Consider the following 27,275-nt stretch of genomic DNA (forward strand, 5'->3'; position numbering starts at 1 on the left):
ACACACACACACACGCAAGATAACCCAGTTACTCAGCAGCACATATATCATCTATAAAAATATTCCATCTGCATCATGTTGTTATATAATAGAATAAGCACAGATTTCATTGGTGCTTCAAGTCCAGTGGTTCCCAAACTTTTTCCACAATGAACAAATAAATAGATAGAAAAATAAATGAAAACACAAACTGACTGACAATAAAAACACAAAACTTTGGAAGCTATAAACAGCAGTTAAGTTGTTCTTCTCTCTGACTGCTAATTTATGTTTTATTTTTTAGTTTTTCCTGTGCAAATAAAACAAAACAAACTTATCTGACAGTTTAACATCTACAGCAGCTTTGAATTCCTCTGAATGTGAAACAAAATAAAATACACTTTATGCACAGGGCTGGAAATTCTTAGTAATATCTGATTATTATCATTATTATTTTTATTTTTAAGAACAGTAATGATGAGCGTGGTGAAATGGGCGCTTATGATTGGTCTGTCGTCAGGCGAATGGAGCGCTCCGATTGGCTGTGCAAAAGTTAAACACGGAAACTGACTGCAGCGCCTGAGCAGGCTGAAGCTGCTCGGTGGATCCGGTCCGAACATGCAGACATAAAACGGTTTCAGTTATTCTCCTGAGTGAGTTTGTTGTCGGTTCCGGCTGCGCAGCTTTGTTACAGTCGAACAGAATCGGGGGCAGAGGCAGGTTGGTGGAAAAAGACTGTTTAAATTTTGGTTTTAAGAGGGGGAGTTAGCCTGTTAGCTGCGGTCCGTTATTGCATCGATTTCAACCCGTGAAGGAGCAGCCGCCGTTTACTGTTACTACATCACAGTCACAAACCCGGTACACACCCGGAATAATGTGTGAAACACTGAATTCACCACTCGGAAAACTCTCTGTTCTACGGGAGCCCGGTGTTCCCACAATCTGCGTTTGTTTAAGAAAACTGCAGAAAAATAAATTAAGTCTGGTTGGAGCTTTTAGATAAAGAATTTAGTCTGAAAATAAGATGCACAGAAGTACATATGTTCAGGTACTGCTTCTGTTCTCCTCATCAGTTATCACTTAATCATTTAAACTTTAAATTATCAGAAAATAGTCATAAAGTCACAATTTACAGGGTTTGGTACAGGATTTTAGAAGCACCGAGGTAATATCCCATAAGTCTCCTTTTTTACCTTAAACCATTATTTGCTTACATGAAGGCCAAAATTAGGGATATTTTCTTTAATTGATTAGTCTTCTATAAGTTTTTAAAAATGTTAGAACATAGTGAAAATTGCCACAGTTCCTGACCCCCAGTGTTAAAACAACGGTTTTCCTCTTTGTTCAGCCTCTGTAAAAGCAGCGATGTCCGTCATCATACAAACTCGTGGTGAAGTGGGCGGCGGCGTTGCGGCTCACCTGCAGTGTCCCCAGTGTGGCCATTTCTCGAAGAGTCACGCCCACCAGCTGTCCCACATGGCAGCCTCCCACCCCACCTGCCTGGACGCCGTGACGGTGGGTCGCCTCGGCAACATCCTGATGTACCAGAGCACCGCTCGGCTGTTCCACTGCTCCAACTGCTTCTACACCAGTCGGGACTTCACCAAGCTGTACAAGCACATCATCTCCAAACACTGCATGGATGAGAGGGAGGGGGGAGGAGGTGGAGAGGCAGGAGATGACGGGAGTGATGGCGGAGAGAAGGAGAAGACAGGGGAGGAAGGTGAGGAGGAGGAGAAGGAGGAAGGGAAGGATGCTCTTAAAGGAAAGAGTCATTGTGAGGCTGATGAGGAAGAGGAAGGGGAGGGAAATGATGAAAATGGCGCCCCACAGAGTCAGGGGTCAGTTAAACCCAATGGTGAAGGAGATGAAAGCGTTCTGATGTTTGACGGTGCCGGTTACCGCTGCCTCATCTGCGGCTGGAAGAACAAGCTGAAAGCTCTGGGCATCAACCACGTGATGAGGAAACACGACATCCCCAAAGCGTACGCCTCCCAGGCCGTCAGACGAGACGCCGCCACGCCCAAACAGACACAGAGCAGCGGTGTGGAGGAGGAGGAGATGGCTGGGCTGAGTGGAGAGCTTCTGAAGGAGGAGATGGAGGCCACAGCCAAGGTGGTCCGGTTCATCTCTAGCCGCTTTGTCTGCCTCATCTGTGGCTGGAAGACCAAACTCAAAGGTACCTGCACAGTTTCTGCAGTCTGGCTCTGTCTGTGGAGCTCAGCACGTCCACAACCACATATTTACTCTGTTAATTATCACACGTGTCCAAAACTCTCCTGACGGTGGGATCTTTGAGTCCTCACCTAAACAGGACGCATGTTAAACAGCTTCTGGCCTTGTTGAAGCCTCAGAACAGGTTTGTGTCAACACCCACTGTTCCTGTCAAAGCTTCACTGTGGAGTTTTATAGTAAATAAACCAAAGTTGTGTTTACATTTTCCTTCTTTATAAAACCAGTCACCTTCTTCACTGCCTTTGCTTGTGCATGGCTGCATACTGTGGCACAACACTGCCACCTGCTGGTCAGGTGAATAGTGTGAAATGAAATCCATGCATGACCCAATCAAAACTGGGACCCACTCACAGAAAAACAGCTCCACAGTGAACCTTTAACATGAGCTCAGTCTCCTTCTAATGAGAATTAGAAAAACAAAACACACTGAAACATATAGACACGTGTTTCCACCAGTGAACAGAGCTGCCCACCATGTCTGTGAAGCCCCTCCTCCCTCTGTGTCAGCTGTACCTGAGTCTGTACCTGTGTGTGTGGCTGCAGGTTTTGCCATCAGTCACGTGGTGCGCAGCCACGACGTGGAGCGTCCGTACAGCTGCAAGGACTGCAAACGCTCCTTCTTCCTGCCCAGCCGGCTGCAGCAGCACGTCAGAGCGGCTCACCGGCCCGGACGCTACGCCTGCCCCTTCTGCTGCTTCAGGTCCCACTACCTGGGAGGGTTCAGAAGGCACTGCAGCCGCTGCAACGCCCGGGAGCAGGAGGAAGGGGGAGGCGGAGGAGGAGAGGGTGGAGGAGGAGGAGGAGAAGGAGGAGGAGGAGGAGAGGACGATGAAGGGGAAGGGGAGGAAATCGAGGAGGAGGAGGAGGGAGACGAGAGTAAGGAGTCGAGAGGGGGGAGGAAACGACGGAGAGCAGCGAAGGTGACAGGAGAAGAGGATGAAGAGGATGAGGACGATGAATGAATGAGTGGAGAGTTATTCAGGAACCCCAGACCTCCAGGGGCCCCAGAAACCCTCTGCTTACTCCACATCATTTGGGTCTACATAGTTTGATTCATTGCAAATTTGCCAATATCAGCTATGACACAGGACCAGGACCACATCCTCCATGATGGGGTCCTGGTCCTGTAGAGTCAGCATCTGGTCTTAAGACCTTTTAAGAACTTTTTTTTAGTTTAAATTTGCTGCTCATTTGTTGTAAAGTTGTTTTTTTTTTCAGTGTGTCAGTAATGAACCGTCAGAAAACCTCATCACAGTCGTGTCACAGGACGAACTGTGAGGCTGCAACCAACACACCTGACAGGTGTTTACTCTGACCACAGGTACAAACAGCATTATTCCCTGAAGTGAACATATTTTAACGGTTTCTTTTATACTTTCTTGTGAATACTGGTGATACTAATAAAACTTTCATTTGACTACACAGTGTTCTCTTGTTGAGTTCAGTGAACGTTTGACCGAGTCTGCTCCACTAAATAATGAACAAAGGGTTTTTTTTGTTTTTAATAATTTGGCTGTTTAAATGCTCTGATTATTTAAATGTCTTAAATAAATTATAACAGAGGACATTTATGTCCAAACTAATTTAGGGAATATTTCAAGTGCTTTGAAAATATCGAGGCATTGCAGCCATTTGTGTTCATGCTCCGTGTGCAGATGAAGACTGGACGTGTGGTCGAAAGCTCGGGATCTGAGAGTCTCTATCACAGCTGAACAAACCAGTGCAGGTCAGTCAGTGTTTGTGTGTGTGTGGATTTACCTGAGTCACTGACACAGCGTGATGATGCGACTGAACACAGTGAGTTTGCAGGGATGAACATTTCTTATTTATTTAGCCAAAACACACAAAAAACAAACCCACCAATCACATCAGACTGACAGCACGCCCTCATGAGGAAAGCCCGCTTCCAAAAGAAAAAATGCTTCATGTGACCATGAAAACAACGAGAAGCACCGAGAACAAAACACGTCTGGAAACACTCTGTCAGCCTCGTCCTCGTCTGAGCAAATGAAAACCTGTTTGCTCCTGATAAACACGCTCTGCCTGCAGCTCTGCAGGAACACAGAGTTTACATGATGGGTAAATAATACGAGGAAACTTAAAGGAAACCACCAGTTTCAGCCATTTTTCCACTGCAGGAACTTACAGCAACGTGTAGGTATCATCACACCACCACACCTGGATCCACCGGGACAACCACTCCTTTAACACAGGTCTGCACCGTAACTGAGCCCTGATGATGTCCACAGTGTCCTCAGGCTGTATGTAGTCTGAAAGGAAAAACCCAGAGGCGACAAAACGCTGCTGCTCTTTAAGCTCAGTGCTGTGAAGCCATGCTGACTCAGGTCAGACAGTAAAATAACCAACAACTGTCTGACTCTACAACCACAGCAAACCTCTGGACCCGAGGCAGCAGGAAGCAGGGGAGCAACGTCACCTGAACAGCCCGGTCTGACTGAACACTGACCACACACATCCTCAGGAGCCAGAAGCTTGTAAACACAGGGTCAACCATAAGACACACAGATTTATACTGGCTTCATTTCAGCAGGAGTTTTTCAGGTTCAGAGCTGAAGCTATGATATAAATTCGCACTACTTGACTGAACCAGACGTGGAATGATTAATCGATGTGTCTGACACATCCTGCTTGTAAAATACAGGAGAAACACAAGAAGAACCCGAGTAATAGATCTGTCAGGTCCCTGCAGTGGAAAAGAACTTTAGGATTATTTCTAGAACTCCAAATCTTTTGACAGAGGAACCACAGCAAAACTTTAACTCCATGAGAAAATATCAGATCCACATGTTCATGAGGAACTTTTCACAAACAGAACCAGCTCGCTCCTGATTAGTGTTCCAGTCGACACAAATCTGTTGCTTCTATTTCTAAACTAGAAGTCGCAGCAGCTGCCGATGGTCATTAAGTATCCCTGCTGTGTTTAAGAAAAACGTAATTGGTACCACAAATAACAGCAACAATCGTCTGAGCCAAGGAGACGACACTGACGTTACCGTCCCGTCCTCCTCGTCTGAGCTTATCCAACACTTTCATATTAAAATGAGAACAGAACAAAAAACGAAAACTAAAAGAACTGCACCTCATTCGCATTTTTTGTTTCTGACTGACATCCGGAAGTTGATGTAACTCTTTCCCATGTATGGCTCTGGTTGGTAATACCTGTCCCAGAATCCCCTGCTGCCAGTCAGTCATTCAGGTCACTGCGGTTGTTTTAATGTCACCAATCAGACATGAATGACTGACAGTCCATCAACACTGTAGTGAGGGTCAGAGGTCAGATGTGTCGGGGGCACCACGCTCCCTCCAATGCAGCCATGTTGATTCCTCTCAGATCACCGAAATCATCGCCGTCTCCATCGCAGTACTCGCCGCCGCCGTCGTGGTCGTCCAAGCGAGGCGTGTAACTGGTCGACGCTTTCTGCTGCAAGACAAAAATTCATCATGTGTGAAAATTAATTACTGTCATAAAATCTGCGCTTTACCTGTGAGGGAAATAAAACGCAGGTGTGTTGTATTTTTAGTGGCTAAGTTTGACCAAATCAGTGAAAACACACCAGCTTCAAGCCGCTGAACACAGAAGTATAACGGGTGATTTTACCGTTCGGACCACTGGCTCTCTGAAGGGGGGGCAGACCATGTGGAAACGAGGGATGGCCACGTGAAAAACTTCTTCTTTGCTGGCTACAAGAGAAACAAACATCAGAACAAAAACAGCGCATGCTTTGTTGTTTTGCTTTCAGGTGCTTCACAGTGAATGACCTGCAACAGCTGCTGAGTCAGCCTGGAATTTTAACCAGTGGTTTGATAAAAGTTGGTCTAAACTTGTTTTTCGAGATATTAAAAATAAATAAATAAATCTAAATAGAAGGGGGAGCTGTTACCTAGTCTGTGGAAGGTGTAATGACCCTCCATGTACTCAGACGGGGTGGAGAAGGTGGTGCAGCTTGCGTATTCGTGGACCTTTCCAGGCGTCATGACTGGAAACTCTCCTGCACAGATAGACAGACATGAATTCAGCAGCTCATCTCAGCCAGTCACAGTCGAGCTGCTCAGGCGGTCATGTGATGGGAGCAGCGTACCGACCACGCCGGGCCCTTGAACTTCCTCCACGTTGCCGTCAGAGGTGGTGATTTTCCAGTAGCGGCTGTCGAGCTGACAGGCGGCCTCAGGCGGCGCGCTGCTCGACATCTCTATTCTGAAAATACGGATTCATTAAAACCACAGAAGAAACGTTCGACACACTGTTTATGGCGCAGGGACACACAGGTACCTGATGCGGTAGGTGAAGAAGAAGTGCGGCGGATGGACAGAGGAGAGTTCTGGCAGGAAGGAGGTAGAAACGGAGACGGTGATGTCGCCCGTGGTCGCCACGCAACCTTTATCATGCACATACCTGCAGGCGCGAGCACACACTGGTCACGTTTCTGTCCAAATTTAGAACAAACTTCCAGAAAACTAAAAGAAAACATTGTAAATACGTGTTTGCATGCTCATCTGTCATGTGAATATTAGAAAGTTTAAATGGTTCCAAAGCTCAAGCGATGGAAAACCAGTTGTTCACTTCAGAGAGGTCAGTGACGTGCCTGAACTTCAATAAAACTTTGAGTTGTTCGATGGTTTTCAGATTCTGTAACTTAACTTTTTTAATCTAAGCCATTTTAACCTCAACTGCAGCAACTCACAGTAAACATTCCTTCAGTTTAACTGTCTCCGTTTGTTCTGAAGAAGAAAATGTTTAATACAACAACTGTGTGTTTGAAGCTAATAAGAGACAGAGAGGGCATCGATGGAAACAGGACACATGACTGATTGCTTATATATGTGCGTGTTACCTGAAGATCTGGTCTCTGATGATTGGATACTCTCCTGTGACGACGTTGTGGACGTACGTGGTGAACCACTCTAAGAAACAGGAACCTGAGCACATACAACTGTGAGCAGTTTGCCCCAATGCAAAACTCCAGACATATAAACAATACAAACTTTTCCACAGGTAAAGACTTGTTTCTCTAAAATCTCCACTGAAGTGATTCAAATACAAGTCGTTCAGTGTGAAGTCTGACTCTGAACTACCATAATGCTTTGTTACCAACCAACACCTGACCCTTTCACCTGAAGCACAGAGCTCACAGAGGAGATAAGTGAACCAACCTGTGATGAACATGTCGATGGCTGAAGGATCCTGAGCTGTCTGATCCTAAAAGGCACAAAAATAAAGAGCCAGAGAGAGAAAGGAGAAATTAGACTGGACGTGTCTGGATCTGTTTCCGAAACGAGTTTATGTCCCTGTAATTCTGTAACCGTTAAATCAAGGCTGAAGCAGTTTCCTCTTGTTTGAACAGGCGTTAAAGGTTTTTCTAAGGTATTAATATTTTCCTCCTTCCTCCTTTCCTTTTATTTTACTCTCTGTAAATAACAGACAGGAAGGTTACGGACGGGGCAGGGGTAGAAGCTCTCGAACATCCTGCGTCCCTCGGCTGGCTCCAGAGCCATGTACTGGCTGAGCCCGGTGTGGAAGCAGAAAGTGAGCGGGAGGCAGCGTCTCATCCCCTTCCTCTGCTGGAAACCTCCAGCAGCCGTCTCCACGTCCAGCAGGACCTCAGAGCGGTAGTGGTTGGACAGGGACATGCTACCCATCAGCCTGAGGACGCACAGACAGGCAGGTGGTGGTTAGACAGGGAGACGACCAGCGTTAGGGGGACTGTGTGACATAGATACTGACCCAGGGATGACCAGTTTCTGTCCGTTGTGGATGCGGTACGAGCAGCGGTAGTCGTCTGGAAGTCTGCAGCCGATCTGAGCCTCGATGTCAGTGAGCTCCACCTCAGTGGCGCCCTCTGAGGACGACAGCAGAAAGAGAATAAGAACATACAAAACCTTTTCTAAAGGTTAAAAGACACAAGCAAATAAAAAAGGGTCTTGAGAGGTTTTCCTGTCATCAAACAAATCTGTGGCTGAAGGTGTAACATGCTAATAAAAACTAACTGTTATCATTTCACACAGAGCAAGGTGAATTTACTTTACTGTCACGTGACAAAAAAAGCTGCAAATCTTGCTGCTTAATATTCTGTACTATAAATAATCATCAACACCGTGTGAAAGCAGGTGGAGGAGTGACATCACCCTGTTACACTGCATCACTGTCAGATGCTCAGACTGATGTTTGGGTTGTGTTGTTTGGACCCTGAGTGGTTTACGCGGTTGTGGGTGCGTCACCTTTGAGCGATGCGATCATGCGTGGACACCTCTGCTGCAGGAAGTTCTTCAGCTGCTCCCAGGCTCTCTTCAGCACTGGGTAGTACTGGATGTACTGGCCCAGGTCTCTGTAGTACTGTTTGAACAGACAGTACCAGGGCATGCCGCTCTGCAGCCTGTCCGCACTGCAGAGCGGCACACATTGAATCAAAATATTAATATACAAATAAAATAACATGATTTAATATGAAAATAATATGATTTTCCTCGGTGTGCTCAGCAGCTGGAAGGCAGCGGTACTCACTCTGTCAGCAGCCAGTGTCTGGAGCAGAGGGACTTCCACAGCGGGTTGTGTTTGGAGAGTTCATTCAGCCTCCTGCTGACATAACTGCAGCTGCAGAGGGAAGAAGAGTGGGCGCAGAGTTATTCATCTCAAAACGCTGAGATGAAGCATGCAAAATAATTAAAGTGTTCAAGCATGTTCCCTGTTACATGCTGCATCATTAGTTTAGTATCACTGATCCATTCTGGTGTAAAAAGCATTTTTGTGTAGCACAACACAAAACCTGTATATTGTCTATGGGAGTTTTAAAAGTGATTACGTAATTAAAAGACATAATTTTAATTACAATTTGCTCGTTTTAACTGATAATAAACTGTGTCGAGGAGAAAAGCTATATGCTAAGCTAATTAGCTGCTGCCGGGAGTGACGGTGTTCTCAGCTGACAGCTTCAGCTTTAGTTTATTCACTGACAGTAATTTAATTTACAGGCATTTTCTCTCAGAATACAACATAACGTTCATATTTATATTTATATTTCTAACTGCGGGCTGTTTCTGTTGCTGCAGGTTGTTGTTGTTGTTGTTAGCAGCAGCAGCCGTTAGCCTGCTCCGTCCGGCAGCTTCTGAACGTCAGTTTTGTAAAAACAGAGTAAAATGTGTGCGTCTGAGTCTCCGGGTTCTGGTGTCGGATACTTACTGGACCAGGTCCCTGAAGCTCAGGTAGGACAGAACGTGCAGCAGCGGGTCTGAAGGCAGGTGATCCACCCGTAACTCTGAGGTAGCTGCCATCGTTAGCGACTCTTCTTCTTCTTCGTCTCTGAGGTTTAAGCGCAGCTCATCGCCCCAGCGCCGCAGGAAGGCGACACACGTGGAGGAGGATCAGTCATATCCTGATCATGCAGATCAATTTGACCACTGGCCTCAGCTGCTGTGTAGTAATGGTCTGACTGGTCGCTGTTACTGGGAGGTCGAGTGGAGAGGAGAGGTTTATTTATCAGTGAGTTACAGAGGAATCAGTAGAAAAGGAAACACAAACGACTTTTTGTTTGGAAGGAACGATCAGTCCTGGAGTCTGTACTGCCCTGATGTTTATGGTTACTCTGTTTGGCACAATAACAGAGTGACATCTGTGTCCTCGTCGTCCTCTGTCTCTCACAGAGTATCAGTGTATGTGGACTGTCCTGCTGGCTCTCTGTCTTTCTACAGAGTCTCCTCTGACTCACTGATCCACCTCTACACCTTCAGCACCACTTTCACTGAACCTCTGTATCCTGGGTTTGGGTTTAGTTTCTGGTCGTCTGGTTCCTCAGTGTCTCTGTGTTGAGAGTAGCAGAGATAAGTGGAGCACATCAGTAAGAAAGAAGCGTTTCACACATCAACTACTGAGAAACAAGACTTTTCTCTCACAGGCCCAAACTGAGATAAATCCATGAGCTGACACATGATGCTGTTTTGGTCTTTTGTTCCTTCTCGGTTTGTTTCTCGCATCCTGACCCAGAAATAAAACACTCGGCTCCCTCCCGTGTCTCTCAGCGGGCTTACCCTAGAAACACCATGCTACCAGACCCCACTGTAGCACCAGGATTTAGCCTGGTCCACAATTAGATGACACATCGACAAAACTATTTCAAAATGATCACTCAGTCTCACAGCACACCAGATTAAAGCCTCGTCCGTTCACCCCAAAAACATAATGGAGGTTTAATCTTCTGACAGAGCAGTTAATGAAGTCATTTGAGCTCTAAGCTTTATTCATCTGGGATTTTAACATTTAATCTTTGAACATCTGATTTTTTAAATCACAGGATGAAGTTTTGTGCACAATTACAGGCAAAATCAAAGACAGAAGAACTCTTCAGACTTCCAGCCTCCTACATATGAATACTAAGTGGTTTTCTTCACCTTTTGAAGCAGTAAAATGCAAACCTGTGTGGACACGTCATCACCTCGGAGTCCAGGGAAGCTGTAACCAGATTACACAATCAAGACAACATCATTAATACCCTTAATTAGACAGGACTGTATGTCACCACCTGATTTCTCTGATCCCAGAGATCAAACCATCATTTAATCAGCTGACAGTTATTTATCTGCTGGTTCTGTTCAGGCTGTTAACAAACAAATAGGCATTTTAAAGATGTGACATTTACTCTGAGCAAAAGTAAACACAAGACAAAGAATGGCTTTCATGTTCTTTATTATTCTGGATGAATAAAAATGAGGCAGCACACATGTAGCTCACTGGAATGTGCAGAATTTAAAGGAATAAGTCCAGATTGCTCAAGAGTTAAACTTTTTGGTGTTTTGCTTTTCTTTCTGTGATTGGTGGACTGATGGAGCCGCAGCAAGCAGCAGATGTTTCAGTGATCTAGTATTCCTCGCCTTCATCCTCCTCCCCGATGCTGTCGGTTCCCACCTCTTCATAATCCTTCTCCAGAGCGGCCATGTCCTCTCTGGCCTCTGAGAACTCTCCCTCCTCCATTCCCTCTCCGACGTACCAGTGGACGAAGGCCCTCTTGGCGTACATGAGGTCGAACTTGTGGTCCAGTCGAGCCCAGGCCTCGGCGATGGCGGTGGTGTTGCTCAGCATGCACACGGCCCTCTGCACCTTGGCCAGGTCTCCTCCAGGAACCACAGTGGGAGGCTGGTAGTTGATGCCCACCTTGAAGCCTGTGGGACACCAGTCCACAAACTGGATGGTGCGCTTTGTCTTGATGGTGGCGATGGCAGAGTTGACATCTTTGGGAACCACGTCTCCACGGTACAGGAGGCAGCAAGCCATGTACTTGCCGTGACGAGGGTCGCATTTCACCATCTGATTGGCTGGCTCGAAGCAGGCGTTGGTGATGTCAGCCACAGAGAGCTGCTCATGATAGGCTTTCTCTGCTGAGATCACCGGGGCGTAGGTGGCCAGAGGGAAGTGGATACGAGGGTAGGGCACCAGGTTGGTCTGGAACTCCGTCAGGTCCACGTTCAAAGCACCGTCGAAGCGCAGGGAGGCGGTGATGGAGGAGACGATCTGTCCGATCAGCCTGTTGAGGTTGGTGTAGGTGGGACGCTCGATGTCCAGGTTCCTGCGGCAGATGTCATAGATGGCCTCGTTGTCCACCATGAAGGCGCAGTCAGAGTGCTCCAGGGTGGTGTGGGTGGTCAGGATGGAGTTGTAGGGCTCCACCACGGCTGTGGACACCTGGGGGGCTGGGTAAACTGCAAACTCCAGCTTGGACTTTTTGCCGTAGTCCACAGAGAGACGCTCCATCAGCAGAGAGGTGAAGCCAGAGCCGGTTCCTCCTCCAAAGGAGTGGAAGATGAGGAAACCTTGGAGCCCGGTGCACTGGTCAGCCTGCAGGAAAACAGTTTTCAAAACGTTGTCACATCACAGATAAGTAGGTTCAACTGAAAACAGCACATCTGACAGGATGAAAAACTGAACTCACCAGTTTACGAGTCCTGTCCAGAACCAGGTCGATGATCTCCTTGCCAACTGTGTAGTGACCACGAGCATAGTTGTTTGCTGCATCTTCCTTTCCAGTGATCAGCTGCTCGGGATGGAAGAGCTGGCGGTAGGTGCCTGTACGGACCTCATCTGTAAATGGAAAGGACACAATAAACTTCCAAAATCCATTTCAACCTACAGAACAAACTGCCATTAAAAAAATAATAATCTCACCTATGACTGTCGGCTCCAAGTCCACAAACACAGCTCTGGGAACATGTTTGCCAGCTCCAGTCTCACTGAAGAAGGTGTTGAAGGAGTCGTCTCCTCCTCCGATGGTCTTGTCGCTGGGCATCTGACCGTCCGGCTGGATGCCGTGCTCCAGGCAGTACAGTTCCCAGCATGCATTGCCCATCTGGGTGCCAGCCTGGCCGACATGTATAGAAATACACTCACGCTGTAGGAAAAGGGAAAGATCATCAGTTACCAGCTTCTCCTGTAAGAGCCTTGCAGGACAGCTGCACAACATGTACATGAACCATCTCAGTTTCAGAATGTGAACTTTAATAATGAGACACTGAACATTGTGCTGTAGTTTGCACAGTCCTGCCTCTGCAGTGAACTCACTAACCCACATCACACATCAACTCCTCTGAGCCTGTGCTCGTCATCATGAAATGCCCTAGTTTGATTTTTATAAAAAGAAACTTCACAGCAGTGACAGTAATGAGACGCCTCATGTTTTTATTAGACATCTTCAGCAGCTGTGACAGTTATACTGCCTCTTTAAATACATACTGCATTCAACAAGACCAGCTGAAGCAGGAAATCTTCACGTGAGAGGCTGGAAACAGCAAAGTCATGGCATGTTGTTAGAAAAATAGCTTTAAATGATTTGAATAAACTGATTATACAAACCTTTAACTTTATGATTACTGACCAATTAATAAATTTGACTTGAACAATTTAGCTGAAACTGCTTAATCACCATTAACAGGGAGGACTGTGGAAAACATCCACACCGGCAGGGGGAGCGCCTCCACTAAACTCACTGCAAAGCCCCGCCTCTGTGCTGCGTTCACGGACAGGGCGTTATCTCACATCTTATGGCGCCTACCAGCTCACGATAAAAACGCTGCCTTAAAGTTTCACTCTCACTTCCTGAACTTAGAGAATAGCCAGCCACATGGACACACAATCTTCCAAAAGCCAATAAACAGATCTATTTAGAAACTAAGACCGACATTTTCATCGGTTTAAGAGTCACTTGGTCAGCCATTCTCAAATTTGTAACTGCGCCAGCAGTTTGGCCTCGTTCCACGTCACAAAACGTTAAGCACACACAAGCGGGACGGAAACCGGCAAACAATCCTGTGATGATCAACCAAAATCAACGGGTTTCACGGAACTTTAAAACTATACTAAAACTATCAAACACATTAATGCATGACATTTAATCATACGAAAGCACCGTTTTGACTAATAGAACTTGCTTTTCACGTAATCTAACCTGCAAAAGCCAGCCTCTTCCTTAAGCTTTAAAAACCTGAGCACGACTTTTTAAATGTATTTGTCACTTTAATACTCACCATTTTTCTGATTGTTTTTCTCCTTCTCGCCGACGTGAAGTACCGGTTGCTGAAGGTAGTAATGAGGACCGGAAGAGACGCTGGAGGTATTTATGCTTTCACTAGGGGGCGGAGCTAACGCCGCTGTTTGAATTTCCTCTTGGCGGGAGTGAACGTTAGCCCGTGGTGCATTCAAGTGCATGTCGGCAAAGTCCGACTCTTACAATTTAGCCGCATAATCTGAAGGACAGGAAGGTTACTGCAGTGCTCAGCAAATTAAATTTGACTTTTGAAAATCTTTTAAATACCACACAGATTGCAAATTATCTTTTTTATTCAAAGTCAAATAATGTACTTTATTGTGTTTTTACTTTGAAAGGTACTTGATTTCATGGTCTTGTGATTTCTAAACTTACAAGGAAGTATATATACTATATGAAGGTTTTCACTCCCAATCATACAGTGACAACACCTTCAGTTATTAAAAGTTACATAACCCTCATTAAATATCAATTAAAAAGAGTAACATTCTCGACAATACACAGGATCATTTGCCAATAACTGCCATCAAAAACAGGGGGGGGAAGGTTAGGACGATTCTAAGGGCCCAGCACTGACAGGGGCCCTGGGCTGAGGGGCTAATAATATTATCTTAATAATTTTTCCCTGTTTAAGCTTTTTAAATAAAATATTACATTTCGTCTGTTAGAATAAGCACATTGAACATGGTTTTCGTTTTCCATAACATTTTCCTTGAATTCTTTATCATGTCATTTACCCCCCTCTCTTATTAAAGAATGGTACTTCCCTCTCCTCGCGTGCTCCTTCCACCTTCCACCGAGTTTCTAGTTTTCAAGGGAGGAAGGCTAATCTTTTTTTTTTTTTTTTTTTTTTTTTTTTGTGGGGGTTGTAGGTTTTTTTTTTTTTTTTTTTTCCAACTTTATTGAACATCAGACAAATATGAACATACAATTGAACATGACAATCTCAAAATAACATCCAAATACAGTACAAATTTGAAAACACCTTCTTTGTTTCAAAAAAAATAAATTAAGGGAAAAGGAATTAAATAAATACCAATAAAAAATAATAAAAATAAAATAAATAAGGGGTTTTAAGGGGCTAGAATAAATGAAGCTCATCTATAATTGTGCATAATTTATTTGCATTGGGCATATCTAAGCGTCTCAGACACTTTTGGAGGAGGGAAAATTCATTTTTAAGAGCAGGCCATGAGGGGGTGGAGGAAGGCTAATCAGGAGGCGGAAGGAGCACACGGAGAGAGGGAAGTAAAGACACCAGGAATGAGAGGACAAAGCAGTGAACAACCGGAAACTCAAACATTACCAAAATAAAACAGGAAACACAAGTTTTAATCTGATGTGTTCACTTTTTCTCCCTCTCTCTGTCTGTTCATGTTCTGTTGGGCATATTATATAATGTTCGTTTTATAATTTTAATTCTTTTTCTTAAAGCTTAGTTTATACCCTAACCTGTCCATCCTGTAAAGCAGTGCCAGAGTCGGTATATCCGTAAAAATAAACCCAAACTGTCAGGAGGTGGTAGTGTAGTGGACACAGGAGCAGAGTCAGAGTTAGAGGTGGCAAAAATACAGTTTAATCAGTCCAAGTTCGGTACGGCTAGCTAGAAGAGAAAAATCCGTATATTTGACTGCGTTTCGGTAAATTTATTCATGAAAACATACAAAGTAGAAAAAAACCCTCCCACACAATAAAACAAAATGGGCAAGAAAGATGAAAATGATTTACAGTGGCACAAAATCAGTGAAAGTAACGTTTTGTACACCTATGAAAGAAATAGGTAACGTGCATTGCTGTCTGCAGCTCTTCTTGTTGTCTCCGCTGATTTGGATCAGCTCCAGGCCGAATCCTCGATCTACATTTCTTTTTCTTCTCTTTAAAGGCGTTGAGTGAGCAGTCATCCTGGAGAACGAGCACACCGAGTTTCTATTCACAACGCTAAAATGAGGGATCGTTTAAGATTAGGAGTCGCCAAACACGGACCGAATTCACTACAAGGCTTTGATCTTTAGCAAAAGCAGCGAAACGTTTTCCTGTCACGCATAATTTTATGAGCGAGGAGGAAAGAGTCTAAAGTGAGCGGGATTTGGGGGCGAATTTGGGGATAAGTGGCTCCGAGCGAGAGCCTGAAAGCTAGCCGTTAGCCGTAAGCTGGCAGCGAACTTACGTCAATTGCGACGAATCCATGTCCTCGGGGACAGAGGAAATAAGACGTGTCTTTGTCCTGCTCATTTTCAAAGCGATCCATGTGGAATTGGTGGCGAAAAAACACACGTTTGATGGGACAACGGAGCAGAGAACTCAACGTAAACAATATGTCATTTGGAGCGTGTGCTGAGGCGCAGCGTGATGACGTCAGGGTCTAGCGGTTTCTGCATGTAGTAAGCATTGATGTCCGCCAGACGGCGACATTTGACAGAATCCGTTAGATTCATGTATTAGGAGAGAGAGGGAAGTAAAGACACCTGGAATGAGAGGACAAAGCAGTGAACAATCGGAAACTCAAACATTACCAAAACAGGAAGCACCAAATTTTCCAAATAAAGGCGGAACCTGACAGAAACACATGAAAGCAGCACAGAAAAGCTGGAGATGTGGTGTTACAGCTGACCCAGAAGAAAATCTCACTGAATAAAAATATAATTTTCTCCTTAAAACGTCATTTTGAAGAACAATTCATCATGTCTGTCACAATCCGATTTCCTTCAGCATCTGCATTTAAATATCCTTATTGTGAATCCTCCAGTTTTTCTGTGTGTGTGTGTGTATGTGTGTGCTACATATGCAATAATTGGCTTTATTTAATAGGAATAGGAGGAGTTCATTTCCAAAGTGCTATTTATCCATTTTGAACAGATACTGGACCAGAGCTTACAAGGACTGAGACCTAAACCTAGACAGACTAAGGCCAGAGCTCAGAAAATCCAATTCCAAAGCAGATAAGGCCGGAAAAACTAAGACTAACACAGACTGAAACAGGAGCTCATGAAGTCAGAGTGAAGTGGAGAAACTAGAAAAGTAGAAATACGTAATCAGGGCGACTTTTTTGACTCAACAGCTTTTCTTCTGATCCTCATCAGTCAGAGTGGTTTTAAATCTTAAAGCCTCTATTGAGTCAACACAAGCTGACCTTACCAACGATTACCAACGACACGACGGCGACTCTCCTCTTCTGATTCTGTGCTGCAGACATGAGTTATACAAACCACAATAATAAGACAGGTAAGCTGTAAACAACGACTGCACGGAGGTAAATTTGGCACCAGAAAGAAAGTGAATAAACAACAAGGAGGAAAACATGTACTTTGCATGTGCTTGGGTCTCTAGAAATAGTTTTTTGGCCTCCTAAAATTTATAGCACTACTACGACTACAGTCTCATTTTCCTTCCATAAGTTTAAATCTGAACAGTGGTCAGATGATGGAGGAAGTGAATACAACAAATTTGTATTGTTTTAAACATAAAGATATTGGCTTTGTTATTTTAAAGAGAGAGAAGTTTCCTTAAGTCAGCCAACAAGTCAAAGTTGCACCAAGTTTCAGCAGATTGATTATCCTGGACTTAAATGACTTATAGTTCTTTATATTCTGAGAGACAAAGTACATCATCTTAATAGTAACTTACAACAAGATTTGCTGTGTAACAGGCAATAATATAAGAGAACTGCTGGGAAATTAAAATACAAACCAGAAAACAAACAAGTTCAATGACAAAGAGTTTAATCCCAAAAATACAGAGTACATTAGGCCACGACAGGTCATGTTGTATGTACTTCACCCAGAACTGAATATACGAGTTTATGACAATATAGGAATGCTTGATAAAAGAGTATAGGGTTATATGATAAATTGACATTACAATTAAAATATAATAAATAAACAATATCAAAATAAATAAAAAAAAAAAATAAATAAAAATATACAATATAGATATTGATCGTATCACCAGTGACTACATTCCTTTGGGTTTAAGTAGACACATGATTAGCTGATAAATGTTAAAATATGCATTTAGCTGTTTTTGTAGGACACAGACGTCCTTAGGTTGATAGCAAGCTAGGAAAAAATACAAAAACTCAAAACGCCAACATCAATATCATCATCATCATCATCACGAGCCTCAGCCAGAGAGGCCATCTGGTGTGTGACTGACCTATCAATAGACCTTACACTGTTGCTCTTGTTGGTGACACAGAGCTTTACTCTGTAGTCACTTGGTTGGAGCTTGGCACGCTACTGGTGGAGGAGGGCGCTCTTTCACCCCTCACTCTTAAATTGCAGACGGTTCCAACGCAGCTGAAGGTTAGGGGCAGCGCACGGCGTGCACCCCAGTTGTCTTCCTCAACGTCTGGATGAGTCAGTTTTCCCGAGACCATTATTCTGGGTCTAGAGATTTGATGTGACCTCCTTTGCTTTGATTCTCTGGTGGCTGGTTGTTGGCCTTCGGTTCAGGAACCCGTTTGCAGTGGCTGGCGTGTACCCATGTGGCCTTTTCTGACAATAAAGGGCGGCAGGTCGGTGGAGCCAGGACCACGGACAGACAACATGCAGCTCGGGAGCCAGAGACACCTGCAGAAGGCGCAGAGAAAAAGAGACCAGAGAGAGACAAGCACAGGACTACAGGAGAAAGAGGACAATAACAGCATAACTAGTAGAGACTGAGGTAGTTTTAAACAGACAGCAAGAGGATTATTAAGAGACTTTGCTGTTCTGTATCTCTCTCTGTTTGTTCTATATTTTCTTACTTTAAAGTTAAGCATGTGTGTTGAATGTACTGTGTGTGTGTGTGTTACAGGTCATTGTATCCTAAAGGTTGATTGAAGGCAACTGGACTTCTTGCTTGAAGCTTGAAGACGTTTGACCTCTCATCTGAGAAACGTCTTCAGTTCTGGAGACTGGTTAGAGTCCAAACTTTTAAACTCCTCCCTATCTCACCTAGTGGGTGCTACCTCTGGGAGCAATAGAAAGCACTGAGTGGAACGTTCACACCTTGAGTGGCTCCTGCTGGGCTGCCTCAAGTGGAGTCGTTAGCGCCTGAGGATACTCAGGTGAGCGCAGAAACTAAGCATCATGTGAGTCGTTACAGTCACGTGAGCCCAGATGTGAATGTGTTAGTCGCTTGGAGAGGGATCTCAAAACTGCGTCATAGATAGGTGACAGCTGGTGTCTTAGACCGCCCCCTGTATTCAGTGACGGATGTTCTATTTTGACACGGATGGCCTCCTTAACTCTTCTCTCAAACCATCTATGTTCCCGGTCCAGAATGCAGACATCACTGTCCTCAAAGGAGTGTCCTTTCTCCTTGAGATGCAAGTGAGCGGCTGAGTTCTGACCGGAGGAGTGAGCTCGTCTATGCTGAGCCATGCGTTTGTGGAGCGGCTGCTTAGTCTCCCCTATATATAGATGGGAGCACTGCAGGCTGACTTTGACCGCACAGACTTTCTCTGACACTCCCTCAACGACCGCACCAGTCTCACACCGGACCAGATCTGCACTCTTTTAGACCTCTGCCTCACCACGACCTACTTCAACAACAACGACGGCTTTTACAGACAGAAACCGCAAACCGACACACACTAACCAGAAACCACAAACACAAACCAGAACCCTACACCACCAACGGGGAGGACACCACAAACCACAACTTGTTGGAGTGTCAGAGAAACTGAGGAGGATTTTCTCCAAACACAACATTCCAGTTCATTTCAGACCCTGTAACACTCTGAGACAGAAACAGCTACACCTCAAAGACAAAACTCCCAAAAACCAACTAAGCCATGTCGTCTGTGCGGTCTAAGTCAGCGAGCGGCGCTCCCACCTGTACACAGGGGAGACTAAACAGCCGCTCCACAAACGCATGACCCAGCACAGACGAGCTCACTCCTCCGGTCAAAACTCAACCGTTCACCTGCATTTCAAGGAGAGAGGACACTCCTCTGATGAGAGCGATGTCCCCATTCTGGACCGGGAACATAGATGGTTTGAGAGAAGAGTTAAGGAGGCCATCCATGTCAAACTAGAACATCCATCACTGAATACAGGGGGCGGTCTAAGACACCAGCTGCCACCTATCTATGACGCAGTTTTTGAGATCCCTCCGCAAACGACTAACACATTCACATCTGGGCTCACGTGACTCTAGCGACTCACATGATGCTTAGTTTCTACGCTCACCTGAGTATCCTCAGGTGCTAACGACTCCACTTGAGACAGCCCAGCAGGAGCCACTCAAGGTGTGAACGTTCCACTCAGTGGTATCTATTGCTCCCAGAGGTAGCACCCACTAGGTGAGATAGGGAGGAGTTTAAAAGCCTGGACTGTCTAACCAGTCTCCAGAACTGAAGACGTTTCTCAGATGAGAGGTGAAACATCTTCAAGCTTCAAGCAAGAAGTCCAGTTGCCTTCAAACAGCCATTAGAATAGGATAAGACATGTTTTACATGCATATTATTAAATATATAAAATGAGATATAATACAGATACATCTTGTATTTGAATAGAAAAGACAATTGTGTTTTGTTTGGCAGAACATTGGGACGGACATCGTGATGGATGTCGGAAGAAGTATGAATTGCTCTATGGACACTGGATGTCAGACATAAAATAAGACACCATAAAAAACACATATTAAGTGATTACTTATTGAATCCACAAACCTACTGGCCATTTGCTTCTGCCTTACCTCCTCTGCCGCTCACCATCCCTCTGATTGCTGGTCCCTGGAAATCTGCATCTGTGTCTGTGTCCGTATCTGAGTCTGCATCTTTGTCTTTACCTGTGTATTGTTCTGCCTTGCCTCCTCTGCTTTGCCTCCTTTTCTTCTGCCTTGCCTCCTTTTCTTCTGCTTTGCCTCCTCAAGTGTTGTTCCTGCTCCACGTGTCCAGTCTCCTGTCTCGCTCACCAGCCCTCTGATTGTTGGTCCCTGGAAACAAGAAAAAAAAAACAGCATAAAAACAGATAAAGACATATTAACTGATTATTTGATGAATCCACAAACATACTGGCCATTTGCTTCTGCCTTACTCCTCTTCTTCTGCCTTGCCTCCTCTTCTTTTGCCTTGCCTCCTCTGCTTCTGTCTTGCCTCCTCTTCTTCTGCCTTGCCTCCTCTTCTTCTGCCTTGCCTCCTCTGCTTCTGCCTTGCCTCCTCTGCTTCTGCCTTGCCTCCTCTTCTTTTGCCTTGCCTCCTCTGCTTCTGCCTTGCCTCCTCTTCTTCTGCCTTGCCTCCTCTGCTTCTGCCTTGCCTCCTCTTCTTTTGTCTTGCCTCCTCTGCTTCTGACTTGCCTCCTCTTCTTCTGCCTTGCCTCCTCTTCTTCTGCCTTGACTCCTCTGTCTTGCCTCCTCTTCTTCTGCCTTGACTCCTCTGTCTTGCCTCCTCTTCTTCTGCCTTGCCTCCTCTTCTTCTGCCTTGCCTCCTCTTCTTCTGCCTTGCCTCCTCTGCTTCTGACTTGCCTCCTCTTCTTCTGCCTTGACTCCTCCGTCTTGCCTCCTCTTCTTCTGCCTTGCCTCCTCTGCTTCTGCCTTGCTTCCTCTTCTTCTGCTTTGACTCCTCTGTCTTGTCTCCTCTTCTTCTGCCTTGACTCCTCTCTCTTGCCTCCTCTTCTTCTGCCTTGCCTCCTCTGCTTCTGCCTTGCTTCCTCTGCTTCTGCCTTGCGTCCTCTTCTTCTGCCTTGCTTCCTCTGCTTCTGCCTTGCTTCCTCTGCTTCTGCCTTGCCTCCTCTTCTTCTGCCTTGGCTCCTCTGTCTTGCCTCCTCTTCTTCTGCCTTGCCTCCTCTTCTTCTGCCTTGACTCCTCTGTCTTGCCTCCTCTGCTTCTGCCTTGCTTCCTCTGCTTCTGCTTTGCCTCCTCTTCTTTTGCCTTGCCTCCTCTGCTTCTGCCTCCTCTTCTTCTGCCTTGCCTCCTCTTCTTCTGCCTTGCCTCCTCTTCTTCTGCCTTGACTCCTCTGTCTTGCCTCCTCTTCTTCTGTCTTGCCTCCTCTGCTTCTGCCTTGCTTCCTCTGCTTCTGGCTTGCTTCCTCTTCTTCTGCCTTGACTCCTCTTCTTCTGCTTTGCCTCCTCTGCCTTGCCTCCTCTTCTTCTGCTTTGCCTCCTCTTCTTCTGCCTTGCCTCCTCTTCTTCTGCCTTGACTCCTCTTCTTCTGCCTTGCCTCCTCTGCTTCTGACTTGCCTCCTCTGCTTCTGACTTGACTCCTCTGTCTTGCCTCCTCTTCTTCTGCCTTGCCTCCTCTGCTTCTGCCTTGCTTCCTCTTCTTCTGCTTTGACTCCTCTGCCTTGCTTCCTCTTCTTCTGCTTTGACTCCTCTGTCTTGTCTCCTCTTCTTCTGCCTTGCCTCCTCTGTCTTGCCTCCTCTTCTTCTGCTTTGCCTCCTCTTCTTCTGCTTTGCCTCCTCTTCTTCTGCCTTGCCTCCTCTGTCTTGCCTCCTCTTCTTCTGCCTTGCCTCCTCTGCTTCTGCCTTGCTTCCTCTGCTTCTGCCTTGCCTCCTCTTCTTCTGCCTTGACTCCTCTGTCTTGCCTCCTCTTCTTCTGCCTTGCCTCCTCTGCTTCTGCCTCGCCTCCTCTGTTTCTGCCTTGCCTCCTCTTCTTCTGACTTGCCTCCTCTTCTTCTGCCTTGCCTCCTCTTCTTCTGCTTTGCCTCCTCTTCTTCTGCCTTGAATCTTCTGCCTTGCGTCCTCTTCTTCTGCCTTGCCTCCTCTGCTTCTGACTTGCCTCCTCTGTCTTGCCTCCTCTTCTTCTGCCTTGACTCCTCTGTCTTGCCTCCTCTTCTTCTGCCTTGCCTCCTCTGCTTCTGCCTTGCTTCCTCTTCTTCTGCTTTGACTCCTCTGCCTTGCTTCCTCTTCTTCTGCTTTGAGTCCTCTGTCTTGTCTCCTCTTCTTCTGCCTTGCCTCCTCTGTCTTGCCTCCTCTTCTTCTGCTTTGCCTCCTCTTCTTCTGCTTTGCCTCCTCTTCTTCTGCTTTGCCTCCTCTGCTTCTGCCTTGCCTCCTCTGTCTTGCCTCCTCTTCTTCTGCCTTGCCTCCTCTGTCTTGCCTCCTCTGCTTCTGCCTTGCTTCCTCTGCTTCTGCCTTGCCTCCTCTTCTTCTGCCTTGACTCCTCTGTCTTGCCTCCTCTTCTTCTGCCTTGCCTCCTCTGCTTCTGCCTCGCCTCCTCTGTTTCTGCCTTGCCTCCTCTTCTTCTGCCTTGAATCTTCTGCCTTGCGTCCTCTTCTTCTGCCTTGCCTCCTCTGCTTCTGACTTGCCTCCTCTGTCTTGCCTCCTCTTCTTCTGCCTTGACTCCTCTTCTTCTGCTTTGCCTCCTCTTCTTCTGCCTTGCCTCCTCTGCTTCTGCCTTGCTTCCTCTGCTTCTGCCTTGCTTCCTCTGCTTCTGCCTTGCTTCCTCTGCTTCTGCCTTGACTCCTCTGTCTTGCCTCCTCTTCTTCTGCCTTGCCTCCTCTGCTTCTGCCTTGCTTCCTCTGCTTCTGCCTTGCCTCCTCTTCTTCTGCCTTGAATCTTCTGCCTTGCCTCCTCTTCTTCTGCCTTGCCTCCTCTGCTTCTGCCTTGCCTCCTCTTCTTCTGCCTTGACTCCTCTGTCTTGCCTCCTCTTCTTCTGCCTTGCCTCCTCTGCTTCTGCCTTGCTTCCTCTGCTTCTGCCTTGCCGCCTCCTCTTCTTCTGCCTTGAATCTTCTGCCTTGCCTCCTCTGCTTCTGCCTTGCTTCCTCTGCTTCTGCCTTGCTTCCTCTGCTTCTGCCTTGCTTCCTCTGCTTCTGCCTTGACTCCTCTGTCTTGCCTCCTCTTCTTCTGCCTTGCCTCCTCTGCTTCTGCCTTGCTTCCTCTGCTTTTGCCTTGCCTCCTCTTCTTCTGCCTTGAATCTTCTGCCTTGCCTCCTCTTCTTCTGCCTTGACTCCTCTTCTTCTGCCTTGCCTCCTCTGCTTCTGCCTTGCCTCCTCTTCTTCTGCCTTGACTCCTCTGTCTTGCCTCCTCTTCTTCTGCCTTGACTCCTCTTCTTCTGCCTTGCCTCCTCTGCTTCTGCCTTGCCTCCTCTTCTTCTGCCTTGACTCCTCTGCCTTGCCTCCTCTTCTTCTGCCTTGCCTCCTCTTCTTCTGCTTTGCCTCCTCTGCTTTTGCCTTGCCTCCTCTGCTTCTGCCTTGCCTCCTCTTCTTCTGCCTTGACTCCTCTGCCTTGCCTCCTCTTCTTCTGCCTTGCGTCCTCTTCTTCTGCCTTGCGTCCTCTTCTTCTGCCTTGACTCCTCTGCCTTGCCTCCTCTTCTTCTGCTTTGCCTCCTCTGCTTCTGCCTTGCCTCCTCTGTTTCTGCCTTGCCTCCTCTTCTTCTGACTTGACTCCTCTTCTTCTGCCTTGCCTCCTCTGCTTCTGCCTTGCCTCCTCTTCTTCTGCCTTGAATCTTCTGCCTTGCCTCCTCTGCTTCTGCCTTGCCTCCTCTTCTTCTGCCTTGAATCTTCTGCCTTGCGTCCTCTTCTTCTGCCTTGCCTCCTCTGCTTCTGCTTTGCGTCAAGCGTTGACGCAGTAAACATAATAAGAGCCAGGACCGCGGACAGAGAACATGCAGCTCCGGAGCCAGACACACCTGCAGAAGGTACAGAGAAAGAGAGACCAGAGAGAGACAAGCACAGGACTACGGGAGAGAGAGGACACAGAGTTAATGGCATGTAATAAAGGTTAATAAATATGAGAGTGGGTCTGAGGAGAGAAAGAGAGAAGAGATAGCAGGATAACTAGTAGAGTCTGAGGTAGCTTTAAACAGACAGCAAGAGGATTATTAAGAGACTTTGCTGTTCTGTATTTCTCTCTGTTTGTTTTATATTTTCTTACTTTAAAGTTAAGCATGTGTGTTGAATGTACTGTGTGTGTGTGTGTTACAGGTCATTGTATCCTAAAGGTTGATTGAAGGCAACTGGACTTCTTCCTTGAAGCTTGAAGATGTTTCACCTCTCATCCGAGAAGCTTCTTCAGTTCTGGAGACTGGTTAGAGTCCAAACTTTTAAACTCCTCCCTATCTCACCTAGTGGGTGCTACCTCTGGGAGCAATAGAAAGCACTGAGTGGAACATTCACACCTTGAGTGGCTCCTGCTGGGCTGCCTCAAGTGGAGTCGTTAGCACCTGAGGATACTCAGGTGAGCGTAGAAACTAAGCATCACGTGAGTCGTTACAGTCACGTGAGCCCAGATGTGAATGTGTTAGTCGTTTGGGGAGGGATCTCAAAACTGCGTCATAGATAGGTGACAGCTGGTGCCGTAGACCGCCCCCTGTATTCAGTGACGGATGTTCTATTTTGACACGGATGGCCTCCTTAACTCTTCTCTCAAACCATCTATGTTCCCGGTCCAAAATGCAGACATCACTGTCCTCAAAGGAGTGTCCTTTCTCCTTGAGATGCAAGTGAGCGGCTGAGTTCTGACCGGAGGAGTGAGCTCGTCTATGCTGAGCCATGCGTTTGTGGAGCGGCTGCTTAGTCTCCCCTATATATAGATGGGAGCACTGCAGGCTGACTTTGACCGCACAGACTTTCTCTGACACTCCCTCAACGACCGTACCAGTCTCACACCGGACCAGATCTGCACTCTTTTAGACCTCTGCCTCACCACGACCTACTTCAACAACAACGACGGCTTTTACAGACAGAAACCGCAAACCGACACACACTAACCAGAAACCACAAACACAAACCAGAACCCTACACCACCAACGGGGAGGACACCACAAACCACAACTTGTTGGAGTGTCAGAGAAACTGAGGAGGATTTTCTCCAAACACAACATTCCAGTTCATTTCAGACCCTGTAACACTCTGAGACAGAAACAGCTACACCTCAAAGACAAAACTCCCAAAAACCAACTAAGCCATGTCGTCTGTGCGGTCTAAGTCAGCGAGCGGCGCTCCCACCTGTACACAGGGGAGACTAAACAGCCGCTCCACAAACGCATGACCCAGCACAGACGAGCTCACTCCTCCGGTCAAAACCCGGCCCTTCACCTGCATTTCAAGGAGAGAGGACACTCCTCTGAAGAGAGCGATGTCCCCATTCTGGACCGGGAACATAGATGGTTTGAGAGAAGAGTTAAGGAGGCCATCCATGTCAAACTAGAACATCCATCACTGAATACAGGGGGCGGTCTAAGACACCAGCTGTCACCTATCTATGACGCAGTTTTTGAGATCCCTCCCCAAACGACTAACACATTCACATCTGGGCTCACGTGACTGTAACGACTCACGTGATGCTTAGTTTCTACGCTCACCTAAGTATCCTCAGGTGCTAACGACTCCACTTGAGGCAGCCCAGCGGGAGCCACTCAAGGTGTGAACGTTCCACTCAGTGGTATCTATTGCTCCCAGAGGTAGCACCCACTAGGTGAGATAGGGAGGAGTTTAAAAGCCTGGACTGTCTAACCAGTCTCCAGAACTGAAGACGTTTCTCAGATGAGAGGTGAAACATCTTCAAGCTTCAAGCAAGAAGTCCAGTTGCCTTCAAACAGCCATTAGAATAGGATAAGACATGTTTTACATGCATATTATTAAATATATAAAATGAGATATAATACAGATACATCTTGTATTTGAATAGAAAAGACAATTGTGTTTTGTTTGGCAGAACATTGGGACGGACATCGTGATGGATGTCGGAAGAAGTATGAATTGCTCTATGGACACTGGATGTCAGACATAAAATAAGACACCATAAAAAGCACATATTAAGTGATTACTTATTGAATCCACAAACCTACTGGCCATTTGCTTCTGCCTTACCTCCTCTGCCGCTCACCAGCCCTCTGATTGCTGGTCCCTGGAAATCTGCATCTGTGTCTGTGTCCGTATCTGAGTCTGCATCTTTGTCTTTACCTGTGTATTGTTCTGCCTTGCCTCCTCTGCTTTGCCTCCTTTTCTTCTGCCTTGCCTCCTTTTCTTCTGCTTTGCCTCCTCAAGTGTTGTTCCTGCTCCACGTGTCCAGTCTCCTGTCTCGCTCACCAGCCCTCTGATTGTTGGTCCCTGGAAACAAGAAAAAAAAAAAACAGCATAAAAACAGATAAAGACATATTAACTGATTATTTGATGAATCCACAAACATACTGGCCATTTGCTTCTGCCTTACTCCTCTTCTTCTGCCTTGCCTCCTCTTCTTTTGCCTTGCCTCCTCTGCTTCTGCCTTGCCTCCACTTCTTCTGCCTTGCCTCCTCTGCTTCTGCCTTGCCTCCTCTTCTTTTGCCTTGCCTCCTCTGCTTCTGCCTTGCCTCCTCTGCTTCTGCCTTGCCTCCTCTTCTTTTGCCTTGCCTCCTCTGCTTCTGCCTTGCCTCCACTTCTTCTGCCTTGCCTCCTCTGCTTCTGACTTGCCTCCTCTGCTTCTGACTTGCCTCCTCTGCTTCTGCCTTGCCTCCTCTTCTTTTGTCTTGCCTCCTCTGCTTCTGTCTTGCCTCCTCTTCTTCTGCCTTGCCTCCTCTTCTTCTGCCTTGACTCCTCTTCTTCTGCCTTGCCTCCTCTGCTTCTGACTTGCCTCCTCTGCTTCTGACTTGCCTCCTCTGCTTCTGCCTTGCTTCCTC

At 46.4% G+C, this 27,275-nt stretch overlaps 3 protein-coding genes across 5 annotated transcripts; 1 reads left to right on the top strand and 2 right to left on the bottom strand.

Moving 5' to 3' along the window:
* The first annotated feature begins 561 nt into the window (after positions 1 to 561).
* On the top strand, positions 562 to 13,814 carry LOC121177687 (chromosome alignment-maintaining phosphoprotein 1-like). Its single transcript, XM_041031998.1, has 4 exons — positions 562 to 699; positions 1,328 to 2,158; positions 2,758 to 3,576; positions 13,804 to 13,814. The coding sequence occupies exons 2-3, from the start codon at positions 1,345 to 1,347 to the stop codon at positions 3,174 to 3,176; spliced, it is 1,233 nt and encodes a 410-aa protein (XP_040887932.1). The 5' UTR covers positions 562 to 699; positions 1,328 to 1,344; the 3' UTR covers positions 3,177 to 3,576; positions 13,804 to 13,814.
* Positions 4,023 to 9,701, bottom strand: fbxo3 (F-box protein 3). Of its 3 annotated transcripts, none has more exons than XM_041031990.1 (12): positions 9,410 to 9,701; positions 8,735 to 8,824; positions 8,452 to 8,615; positions 7,958 to 8,072; positions 7,672 to 7,876; positions 7,387 to 7,432; positions 7,068 to 7,152; positions 6,506 to 6,628; positions 6,315 to 6,430; positions 6,117 to 6,224; positions 5,834 to 5,916; positions 4,023 to 5,653 (listed from the first exon to the last, which is right to left on the bottom strand). In XM_041031990.1, the coding sequence occupies exons 1-12, from the start codon at positions 9,499 to 9,501 to the stop codon at positions 5,510 to 5,512; spliced, it is 1,371 nt and encodes a 456-aa protein (XP_040887924.1). In that variant the 5' UTR covers positions 9,502 to 9,701; the 3' UTR covers positions 4,023 to 5,509. The 3 variants fall into 3 exon arrangements, with proteins under 3 accessions (XP_040887924.1, XP_040887923.1, XP_040887925.1); XM_041031989.1 differs by having other exon boundaries at positions 4,023 to 5,656; positions 9,410 to 9,699; XM_041031991.1 differs by having other exon boundaries at positions 5,521 to 5,656; positions 5,790 to 5,916.
* Positions 10,893 to 13,844, bottom strand: LOC121177683 (tubulin alpha chain-like). Its single transcript, XM_041031992.1, has 4 exons — positions 13,738 to 13,844; positions 12,383 to 12,605; positions 12,150 to 12,298; positions 10,893 to 12,055 (listed from the first exon to the last, which is right to left on the bottom strand). Exons 1-4 carry the CDS (start codon positions 13,738 to 13,740, stop codon positions 11,081 to 11,083), a joined length of 1,350 nt encoding a protein of 449 aa, XP_040887926.1. The 5' UTR covers positions 13,741 to 13,844; the 3' UTR covers positions 10,893 to 11,080.
* Between the last annotated feature and the right edge of the window lie 13,431 nt (positions 13,845 to 27,275).

The sequence above is a fragment of the Toxotes jaculatrix genome, chromosome 24 (genome assembly GCF_017976425.1).
Source record: "Toxotes jaculatrix isolate fToxJac2 chromosome 24, fToxJac2.pri, whole genome shotgun sequence".
In the NCBI taxonomy this organism is placed as follows: Eukaryota; Metazoa; Chordata; class Actinopteri; family Toxotidae; genus Toxotes; species Toxotes jaculatrix.